Here is a 12149-nt window from a genome sequence, read left to right on the forward strand (position 1 = left end):
TGGCATATCCCGTAAGGTTGCCAACCAATTAAAGACAAAAAGCTTGATGCCTGAACTTTACAGTCAAAACATTTTGAAATGATTTTGGTGATTAATTTAGCTTTCCTTTTATTTCTGTTCTCCAGAGGCATTGATTCCTGCTCAGACACACGTCCTTGGTTGACGATCTTTGTGAAACAAAGGCAGTGAATGCCGGTGGATAAACTGCAGCCGAGAGCCACCCTTGTTGTCACATGGTGCCCACACATTGTACTTTGAGCAGGAGGGTACCCTATCTGCTGACATCTGTGGACTGAGCAGAGACTAGAGATCTGACATGGGGCTGAAATGACTCTTTGTCACATCAGCACAGTGTCTGTACCCACTGAGAAATTGGCAGGGTTCTGTTTCTGAGCTTTGTCAATAAACTTTCAATGACTGATCTGGCAACTTGTCAAGCAGTTTTTGAGATGATTAGATCACCATCTGTTGTTGCATCTCGTGGTTCTGTGAACGAGTCATTCAGACAGCGGAATCCATTAACTGTGGTTTTCTCACTGCAAAATGATTTTGTGTAAATACAGAGGGTGAGATAGAATGCTTGTGGAGTGGGAAGTGTAATATGGGAATGGGATGTTTTCTCCCTCCACATTACAGAAAGGGCACAGCTTTAGCAGCAAGTTTGGGTCACCAGTGTAAGTATCATGTTTGCCCCAGGCTGACTGATAGGAGGAGGCAATGGTCTACTGGTGTTATTACTAGACTGGTAATCCAGCAACCCAAGTAATATACTGGGGACCTAGGCTTGGATCCCAGGGAGTTGGTTGAATTTAAATTTAATAACTATCATGAATTAAAGAGTCTAATGATGACTAAGAATCAAAGAAACAAGCAAACCTACAGCACAGGAACAGGCCCTTCAGCCCTCCAAGCCTGCGCTGATCGAGATCCTCTGTCTAAATCTGTCATCTATTTTCTAAGGGCCTGTATCCCTTTGCTCCCTCCCCATCCATGTACCTGTCCAGATACATCTTAAAAGACACTATCGTGTCTGCGTCTACCACCTCTACTGGCAACACGTTCCAGGCACCCACCACCCTCTGCGTAAAGAACTTTCCACACTTATCTCACATAAACTTTCCTCCTCTCACTTTGAACTCATGACCCCTAGTAATTGAGTCCCCCACTCTGGGAAAAAGCTCCTTGCTATCCACCCTGTCTATACCCCTCATGATTTTGTAGACCTCAATCAGGTCCCTCCTCAATCTCCGTCTTCTTCTAATGAAAATAATCCTAATCTATTCAACCTCTTTTCATAGCTAGCACCCTCCATACCAGGCAACATCCTGGTGAACCTCCTCTGCACCCTCTCCAAAGCATCCACATCCTTTTGGTAATGTGGTGACCAGAACTGTACACAGTACTCCAAATGTGGCCGAACCAAAGTCTTATACAACTGCAACATGACCTGCCAACTCTTGTACTCAATACCCCGCCCAATGAAGGAAAGCATGCCATATGCCTTCTTGACCACACTATTGACCTGCGTTGTCACCTTCAGGGAACAATGGACCTGAACACCCAGATCTCTCTGTTTATCAATTTTCCCTAGGACTTTTCCATTTACTGTATAGTTCGCCCTTGAATTTGATCTTCCGAAATGCATCACCTTGCATTTGCCCGGATTGAACTCCATCTGCCATTTATCTGCCAAACTCTCCAGTCTATCTATATTCTGCTGAAATTTCTGACAATCCCCTTCACTAACAGCTATTCCACCAATCTTAGTGTCATCAGCAAACTTGCTGATCAGACCACCTACACCTTCCTCCAGATCATTTACATATATCACAAACAACAGTGGTCCCAGCACAGATCCCTGTGGAACACCACTGGTTACAGTTCTCCAATTTGAGAAACTCCCTTCTACTACCACCCTCTGTCTCCTGTTGCCTAGCCAGTTTATTATCCATCTAGCTAGCACACCCTGGCCCCCATGTGACTTCACTTTCTCCATCAGCCTGCCATGGGGAACCTTATCAAACGCCTTACTGAAGTCCATGTATATGACATTAACAGCCTTTCCCTCATTAATCAACTTTGTCATGTCCTCAAGGAATTCTATTAACTTGGTAAGACATGACCTTCCCTGTACAAAACCATGTTGCCTATCAATGATAAGCCCATTTTCTTCCAAATGGGAATAGATTCTATCCCTCAGTATCTTCTCCAGTAGCTTCCCTATCACTGACGTCAGGCTCGCCAGTTGATAATTATCTGGATTATCCTTGCTGCCCTTTTTAAACAAGGGGACAACATTAGCAAGTCTCCAGTCCTCTGGGACCTCACCCGTGTCTAAGGACACTGCAAATATATCTGTTAGGGCCCCGGCTATTTCCTCTCTCGCTTCCCTCAGTAACCTGGGATAGATCCCATCCGGACCTGGGGACTTGTCCACCTTAATGTCTTTTAGGATACCCAGGACTTCCTCCTTCCTTATGTCAACTTGACCTAGACTAAGCAAACATCTATCCCTAACCTCAACATCTATCAGGTCCCTCTCCTTGGTGAATACGGATGCAAAGTACTCGTTAAGAATGTCACCCATTTTCTCTGACTCAGCACATAACTTTCCTTCTTTGTCCTTAAGTGGGCTAATCCTTTCTCTAGTTAATCATTGTCAGGAAGAACTTATCTGGTTCACTAACATCCTTTAGGGAAGGAAACTGCCAGCTTTACTTGTTCTGGTCTACGTGTGACTCCAGACCCATAGCTAATGTGGTTGACTCTTAACTGCCCTGTGAGCAAAAATGCTGGCCTAGCCAGCGGCGCCCTCATCCTGTGAATGAATATTTTTTTCAAAAATCAGTCCTAGGTTATTTTAATTCCCTGGCATCAAATAAATATATCTGGCTTGACCTCCACTCGAGTACAGGAGCCAAAGTCCATAGGCATGACACAGGCAAGTGGAGTGGGAGATTGTGACCTTGGACCCATGGAAACAGCACATAGGTCAGGAAGGTGCTGGTTAACATCTGGGTCATGGTGGAGAGGTCAAAGGGGGGTCACGGTCAGTGGAGAGAGGCAGCCAGGTGAAGGGGAAAGCCCGTGGTTTCCATGTGGGACCTCAGTCCTCTTCCGGGTCTGCTCCGTTGGACAGTACAGCTCAGGAATAGTAGTCATGGTCTAATTGAAGTCACATTTCTTAAACTGTTGAATCTCAATGAGATTTTGTTTGCTTGTTGAGGACAAAAGCCTCACACACTGTTTGAAACAAGGGGTTTAAAATGTTCCATGATATATGTACACTGGATGTGGTGAATGCCATCACCCAACCTGTTCTCATCTGGTTTAAACTGGTAATGTAAAGCTTCTATCCTAAGTAATATCATACAAAATAGTTAGCTGTTTCAACATCACAATAAATGATAACGTATAAGAATAGTTGTCAAACTGCTGAGTGGTCCTGTTCTTAATGGAAGTGCTTGATGGTGAAGGTATTAGGCAGTGCAGTGCGTTGCTTTGCCTGCCTGGAGAATGATCCATGGCCAGCGACTTACAGTGCTATTAGTGTTCCAAGTAATTACCCTCTTCATCTTTTAGCTGCTAAAATGTCATAACGGCAAGGGTTTTTCTTCATTTTGTGCAGCCAAAGTTATCAAAGACCGGATTGTACATTAAAAAGAAGCGTTGTTCAATCACACATTTAATCACAAAGTGACACTTTTATTTATTCCTGCCGTTTTTTTCTGTCACAACAACGTTTCCAAAAATACTGGATAAAAACTTGAGATTTTATTTTAAAATAAAATGGATTGACATTCTAAGCCGAAATATAAATGTAGCTGTTTGCAAAACTGTCAGTAATCTTCTGAAATGGTGCAAGTCCAGAGGCTCTTGTCCAATATCCCTTGATTAAGTGATCTTTGAGTCCAATTGATATTGTATTCAGTTGTATTGAGTCCATAATGCTTCAGTTTGATAACCTTTAGGTATAACACTGGTTTATTGCAGTTGCGTTGAATTCAGCCAAACAGATTTGTTTACATCACTGAAATAATAAAAGCCACCAATAGTTTAATGTGTAACACTGAGAGAATGTTATGGTACTGTTGGTCAGAATTTACCACATGACCATTATAAGTCTGCAAATATTATGTGTTGCTGGGCACACAACAAGTGGGCACACTTAGTCACACCCCTGCCTCTGTGAAGAGGTTGTGGGTTCAAGTCCCAGAATGGAGCCCAACACGTAATCTAAGCTGTGCCTCAGTGCAAAAAAAGGATATCTTCACTTGTTGGATGTGTCATCTGTTTAATGAGACATAAAACTGTGGCCTTGAAAATGAGTTCTTATGCAATCCAATCAACATTTCTCCCTTAAACCAATATCACTCAAGGAGAACAAACACAAACAATCTGTTGACTGGCTATTTCTGGGGCTTTGCTGCAAGCTTTTCCCTCAATTCTACTCAGATAATAAGCGTGACTGCACTTCAAAGGGAATGTATTACAGGAGACATTCTGAGAGTGTGATTGGGTGCTATTTAAACAAGCTCTTTTTATTCTTCCTATCTCCGTTTGCTGTACGGATTTCTCTGGAGATTTTGAACCTATCACAGAGATTTATTCCTATTCCTATTTGAGGTTGGGAATTGAATGCAACAGAGGATTGAACCTAATCTCAATAATGAATGGAGCTGTGTTGATGCAATAATATATGGCTTTTGGTATTTGCTTTCTTAAAATATGTTCATTGGAACTGAGAAAACACATTTAGAATGGGAGATGACGTCTTTTCAGAATTGTGATTTGTTTCTTATGCCTCTTTTCCAAAAATCAGTTCGGACCATTACTTCAAAGTACATTTACGATAATATGTTCTGGGTTTTTTTTATCATTTATAATTAGAATAAATCAGATGATGTGAATACCTCATTCATGGTCGCTACCCCTCTATCAGAGGGCTGAGTACATTCTGCCTTGGTGAGATTGACTGAGGAAAAGCCGTAACGGATTTGAATTATATATAGCATGTTAAATTCTTAGGAGCAGGTAATAAGATGAATTGGAAGTTCCCACACAAACTGAAATGGTTTGAGTGGATTCCAAGACTGAGCAGGCTTTTAAGAACTGTAGAAGGAATAGGGCCAAAAGAGTGACTGGCCTTATCTTCTTCATGTTCTTAGCTTGGTCATCCAACTGTCATTGTAAAGAAAAGATCAAATGGTTTCCAGATTAATTTTGTGCTGAAATTACAGTTTTATATTCTCTTCTGTCTGAAATCGTTATGCATTGCATCGTCAATCGAATTAAAACTTTACGAATGAGAGTTGAAAGCACAGTTGTCATTACATTGATTTTAAAAAAAACTCAAGTAGGCTTTTGTGATATCTCCATTACAGAGGAGCTGCAAAAAGGCGAAACTAATATAAAAGTAATTCTTTGCCAGTTGGGACTCATGAAACAGAATTGTAAGGGAATGAAGGATTAAATATATGTATGAGTTATTTATGTGAAATTTCTACTTGTAAAGCCTGGTGGATGACAACCATCTTGTCAAGAAAGATGTCATTTCAGGTAATCTATTCAAGTATTGAGATTATAATGCTCAGGCTCAGTTTTGTACCTTCTTCTCCTCAGAGCTTTTGGAGTCAAGATTTTCTTTCACAAAACTGAACTGCATACACCCCAAAGTTCACTTCATTTTCTTTTAAATATTTCAATGTGTCACCCTGAAGATCTTTTCTTTTACTTCCCTTTATTTTTCCCAATGGTATAACTTTCACTCCTCACCTTCTTCCATCTAATCCTGCTTTGACCGACAGACCTATATCCCTTAATTCTTTTAAAAAAGCCAAAAGAACTGCGGATGCTGTAAATCAGGAACAAAAACAGAAGTTGCTGGAAAATCTCAACCGGTCTGACTGCATCTGTGAAGGAAAGAAACAGAACTGGGTTCTGAGGAAGGGTCACCAGACCTGAACCGTTAGCTGCTTTTCCCTTCTCGGATACTGCCAGACCTGCTGAGCTTTCCCAGCAACTTTGTTTGTATTCCCTTAATTCTTTGCTTGAATAGTTAGAAGTCATATCACAAAAAAAGAAAAGCTGAACTGGATGCAGCAGTGAAGTTGGAAGTGAGATGAGTGGGCAATTCAAGAGCAATGGCCTTCTCAAAACAGAGGCTAGCTTTGATAGGTTATGCCTATTGACTGGTTTTGATTGGTCAATGCCTGTCATTGAGTTGAGAATGTGGTGAGTCTTGTGAGAGGTTCTTGTGGTGCAGTGACCATGTCACTACGTCTGGGCTAGATAGGCCCAGGTTCAAGCCTTACCTACCCCAGAGATCCATCATATCGTGTTTTTAACAGATTGATTAAAAATATCAGTGTGAAGAAACTTTTTGAAGTGAATTAATTTCCGAGTCCACTGAATTAAATTTTGGCTAATTGTGTTATATTGCAATGCAACTTGAGTTTACTTCAGAACTAAACTCCAATCTTTCTGCTGGTTTGTTTTATACAGATCCTGCTGCCTTTTAGCAGCTGCCAGCCATGACGAACACTGTATTTGGGAACAACACCGACCGCTGGGTCTGTCCAAATGATCGCCAGCTCACTCTCAGAGCAAAGTAAGCAAAAATAGTCGTTCCTAAACTTACTTTTTCAAGAATGCATGTTGAAGTCTCGCAGGATGATAAAGGAACTTTACTTCAGTATCTCCTTCGTGCCTGTTTTTTGCATGCTCAGTCACGCTTAGTTTGCATTGTATTCTTATTGAAACCCAAAATGTCGATGATCAACCTGTTCTAGATGTTATGTTGCAATCCATTATCATGGCACACCTTCACACAGCACCCCCAGCCCCACTCCCATGGAGAGTCATGGACTTTTCACCACTTATCTTGGGCAATCACTGCTTTTCTTCCAATTTTTGCAACGGCACTGAAGTTTTAAATAATGACGAGCAAAGACTCTGCAGTGATAATGGGCAAGTGAAGCAGGTCACATGTGTTGACAATGTCTTTTAAGTCAAGGTCAAATGTACTCTGGCCACATATGGGCTGGTGAAGACAGAACTACAGCTGTTGAGTATTCTCAGTGGAGTTTTGGCTAGCCCATGTTTGGCCTGATCTTTTCTCACGGTTGCGATAGTTAAACAATTGTGTCCCGATGAGGATGGTACCCATATGATGAGTCCTTAGAGTAATTTGGAGACAGAAGTGTTTGAAATCTGTTGCATGAGCTAAAATGTGTCTTTGGTAGGCAGGAAATTTAGTTCAGCCTCATTGACATTAAACATCCCAGGTCAGCTGCTGCAGTATTCACAAAATGAGACACAGGCTCCTCCAGACCCTGGGCAGAGGTGCCCCTGAAGACACTGGGCACACTCTACTGCAGAACCTTTGAGATAGTACAGAATGTGCTAGGCCTGTGGGATGCCAAGCGGGGAAAGAGGAACTTGACCTGTTCCTCTTATTGACTCTACTGCGCTGATTCATAGAGTCATGCAGTACAGAAAACAGACTCTTTGGTCCAACTCATCCACACTGAGCTGACATCCCAATCTGGCCCAGTCCAATTTTCTAGCATTTAGCCTCTGTCACTTTAAAGCCTTCCTATTCATTTATCCATTCAGATGTCTTTTAAATGTTGTAATTGTATCCACCTCCACCACTCCATACACACACCACCCTCTGTTACCCCTCAGATCCTCTGTAAATCTTTTCCCTCTCACCTTAAACCTATGCCTGCTAATTTTCGACTCCCCGACCCAAGCAAAAAGACCATAAGACATAGGAGTGGAAGTAAGGCCATTTGGCCCATCAAGTCCACTCCACCATTTAATCATGGCTGATGGGCATTTCAGCACCACTTCCCTGCACTCTCCCCATAGCCCTTGATTCCTTTTGAGATCAAGAATTTGTCGATCTCTGCCTTGAAGGCCTCCAACGTCCCAGCCTCCACTGCACTCTGCGGCAATGAATTCCACAAGCCCACCACTCCATGGCTGAAGAAATGTCGTCTCATTTCAGTTTTAAATTTACCCCCTCTAATTTTAAGGCTGTGCCCACGGATCCTAGTCTCCCCGCCTAACGGAAACAACTTCCTAGTGTCCACCCCTTCTAAACCATACATTATCTTGTAAGTTTCTATTAGATCTCCCCTCAACCTTCTAAATTCTAATGAGTTCAATCCCAGGATCCTTAGCCGTTCATCATACGTTAAACCTACCATTCCAGGGATCATCTGTGTGAATCTCCGCTGGACACGCTCCAGGGCTAGTATGTCCTTCCTGAGGTGTGGGGCCCAAAATTGGACACAAACCAAAAGACCTTGGCTATTTACCCTAACTAAGGCCCTCATGATCTAATAAACCTCTATAACGTTAGCCCTTAGCCTCTGACACTCCAGGGAAAAATATACCCAGCCTATTCGGTCTCTTCCCATAGCTCCAACCTTCCAGTCCCAGCAAAATCCTTGGAAATCTTTTCTGCACCCTCTCAAGTTTAACAACATCTTTCCTAGAGAAGGATAATCAGAATTGCATACAGCATTCTAAAAATGGCCACACCAACACCCGGTTCAGCGGCAAAATTACATCCCAACTCCTATACTCAATGTTATAACCAATGAAGGCAAATGTGCCAAACACCTTCTTGTCACCCTGTCAATCTGCGACTCCAGTTTGAAGAAACTGTACACCTGCACCTCTAGCTCTGTTCGGCAGCACCCCCTACGTCCTACCATTAACCGTATAAGTCTGCCTTGCCAAAATGCAACACCTCACATTTATCTAAATTAAATGTCACCTGCCAGTCGTCGCCCATTGATCCATCTGATCAAGGTCCCATTGTACTCTGGGATAACCTACTTCACTGTCCACTACACCACCAATTTTGGTGACATCTGCAAACTTACTAATCATACCTCCTCTACACACCTCCACATTATTTATAGAAATAATGAAAAGCCATGGACCCTGCACCAATCCTTGTGGCACACCACTGTTCACAGGCTCCCAGACCAAAAAACAAGCCTCCAGCACTGCCCCCCGTCTCCTACTGACAAGCCAATTTTATATCCAATTGGTTAGCTCCCCCAGATCCCGCGTGTTCTAACTTTGCTAATTAGTATACCTTGCAGAATCTGGTTGAAAAGCTATGCTGAAGTCCATATGGACTACTGCTCTGTCTCCATCAATGTACTTTGTCACCTCTTCAAAAAATTCAATCAAGTTAGTGAGACAAGATTTCCCACGCACAAAGCCATGTTGACTATCCCTAATCAGTTCTTGCCATTCCGTAAGCATGTGAATCCTGTCCCTCACAATCCCCTGCAACAACCTACCCACCACTGACATAAGGCTGTCTGGTTTATGGTTCCCTGGCTTTTCCTTACCATCGTTCTTAAGTAATGGCACCACATTAGCCAACCTCCAGGCTTTGGGAGTAGATGAGCAGCATGAATGTAATTCATTATTCCTGAAACATTAGGAACAAGTGAATTCGAGCATTTCTGAGGATTGCCACAATTGCACTGTTAGATATGTTTTTGCTTCCAATTTATAGGGCAATAGATTCAAGTTTGATTCACACCTTTGCTGATACTTGATGATTCAACTCTGCTTTAGTGAAGGTGAATGCTAAGTCATTAACTGCTGTTTTGGAGATAGAAACCTAGGAATTGCTGCAGTCAGTATTAACAGACCAACAGTCGATGTGTGCAAAAAAGCATTCATTTGTCTGTTATTTTAATCCACTGGAAATCCATGTACCAGGCAATAATCTTTCACTAATTATTCCAGTTCTGGTGCCACAGCAAGACCATAGTCATCAATTATCTGGCTGCTGCTTTGGGTATTGTGTAAGATGATTGTCTTTTTGATGCTCTATTTTGCAGAATGTTAGCATGATTATAAATGTGGCCATGCATGCTCAGTGAGCTGTGTTGTATTTACAGTTGTACACATCCTTTAACAACACTTCATTGTTTTAAACATTGTCATATGTGTGGTCAGTGCTGCATGATCCCATTTAATTTAATGAGTGGATGCTCTGCATTGAGGTAAAACAAGGCCTGGGTTTGTATTTTCTATTCTGGGGTTGAGTAAAAGCCTGTGAGTCTGAAATAAAGGACACAGCAATTCAGTTTACAATTTGGGGGGCTTGCTTTGAAGCAAAGATGCCATCAACGTTACTTTGAAAACCAAAGCCATTGCTTGATTGTTTAACAGACAGTGGGCAGGAGAATCGGAGGCACAGACATTTGAAAGAGGTGTTAACATTGGTGGAAATGATTGAGACTGAAGTGGATTAGGCTGGGAAAGGTGCTGCTGAAATGCCAGAATGGGTGCCCTGAATGTGTAGATAATCCTGTTTCTTGGGATGTGGAATGAGAGCGAGGGTGGGGGTTCTTACTCCCACTGTACTTCTGCCAACCAAACGGGCGACATGGAGGCTCAGCGGTTAGCACTGCTGCCTCACAGCACCACGGATATGGGTTCAGTCCCAACCTCGGGTGACCATCTATGTAATGTTTATACATTCTCCTTTTGTCCGCGTAGATACCCTCCAGGTGCTCTGGTTTCCTCCCTCAGCCCAAAGATGTGCAGGTTACGTGGAATGGCCACACTAAATTGCCCACAGTGTCTAGGCATTTGTGGATTAGCCATGGGAAATGCAAGGTTACAGGGATAGGGTACAGGAAGTGAGCCTGGGTGGGATGCTCTTTAGAGTGTTGGTGTGGACTCAATGGGCCAAATGGCTGTTTCATACTGTAGACCTTCTAAGTGGGCCTTCCAAAATCCTTATGAGAATGCATTGTAGTTCTGAGTAAGATTCTACTAGAGTATAGTGCAGATCTCACTGAGAATACACATTGTGAATGTAGCATAGATAAGCCTGTTAACACACAGAGGATTGATGCAATGCTTCTTAGTCTTCTAAGACAGATTGAATTGCTTCAGACTTGATGCTTGCTTCTGAGTTCAATTTTCATTCCTTCTTTATAATAAATTGCAAGTTGGGCTGTCAAGGTTTACTAAATGTCACTTCTCGACTGAAGGCAGTGATTTAAAAATCTTGGGCTTTTACTCAACCTGATATCCTGGTAACATTGAAAATGCTGCAGGAAACCTGTGTCCTCCTGTGAATTGGAATTTTATTTTAATTTTTCATTTTCTTTCTTTGCTTAACCCTCTGCGTAGTGAGAAGGAACAGTAAGTAATCTTTCTTCTCTTGCTGTTTGTCACTCTCTATTACTTTTCTTGGCTTTTGATTGGTGTTATTGTATGCCATGCAATGCTATAATGAATAAATTAAGACAAATGCTAGGAATGTATTAAAATTGAATCAATCTAACCTCAGGGTTTCAGGGGTTACATAAAGTACCTATTATGGTGTAGTGCCATGTTGAATGGGAGGAGCCAGTTGTGTTGTTCTGAGCTGCATTGGTTCAGCTTCAGCTCAGCATTGGGACAGATACTATAATGGATGTCATTACGCTGAGTTTGAGGAAATAATTCAGGGAAATTCTTGATTGTTACCCAGCACCCCTGCAGACTCCTTGGATAACACACCCCAACTAGATCTAGCACTCTCATATGGAAATGATAGAACACTGAAGGGCGGGGGGAGGCTTGGAGCAAGGCTGAGGGGTTTGGAGAAAGGAATCAGAATCCCTTTCGATTGCATTGAATACCCTTCACATATTGAAGATCTCGCTGGCATTAGAAGCTTGTATTTATTAACATCCCCTGCACCCTCCCCCCTTTATAGTCCTTTAAAATAATGCAAATCAAAATGTGGCCCCTTTGTGTCATGGCTTCATGTGTGAATTTTTATTGAGCATATGAACCCTCACGTTTTTTGTTCTTGTCAGTGTCTCACTGCAATGAAGGACGTGGTTTTTCTGGGTTGGGCTCTTTTACCAATGTAATGAAAGCAAAGGAATTCAAGCCCCAAAATATATAGTTCTTCAGAAATATTTGCTTCTGTAGAAACACAGGAGATGGGATAACAGTCTGACATAAACCAAAATAGAAAGCAGAATCTCAACAGAATTATTACCTGAGCTCCACACAAAGTAGCACAGGGTAAAACATGTGGCTCCGAGATTGGTATGGGCATAGTGGGTTCTGATTCATGGGATCCTGGTACCAGCTCTGGG

At 42.2% G+C, this 12149-nt stretch overlaps 1 protein-coding gene across 7 annotated transcripts in view; it reads left to right on the forward strand.

Annotated features, from left to right (window-relative positions):
• LOC125463994 (rabphilin-3A-like) overlaps positions 1-12149 on the forward strand; it is a 214379-nt gene that overhangs the window by 76625 nt on the left and 125605 nt on the right. For all 7 annotated transcript variants that reach the window (XM_059654974.1, XM_059654975.1, XM_059654979.1 and 4 more), the window contains one exon: positions 6505-6610. In XM_059654974.1, coding sequence (XP_059510957.1) covers positions 6534-6610 — 77 coding nt within the window. In that variant the 5' untranslated portion in view covers positions 6505-6533. The remainder of the gene's footprint in view (positions 1-6504; positions 6611-12149) is intronic.

Source organism: Stegostoma tigrinum, chromosome 26 (genome assembly GCF_030684315.1).
Source record: "Stegostoma tigrinum isolate sSteTig4 chromosome 26, sSteTig4.hap1, whole genome shotgun sequence".
Taxonomy (NCBI): Eukaryota; Metazoa; Chordata; class Chondrichthyes; order Orectolobiformes; family Stegostomatidae; genus Stegostoma; species Stegostoma tigrinum.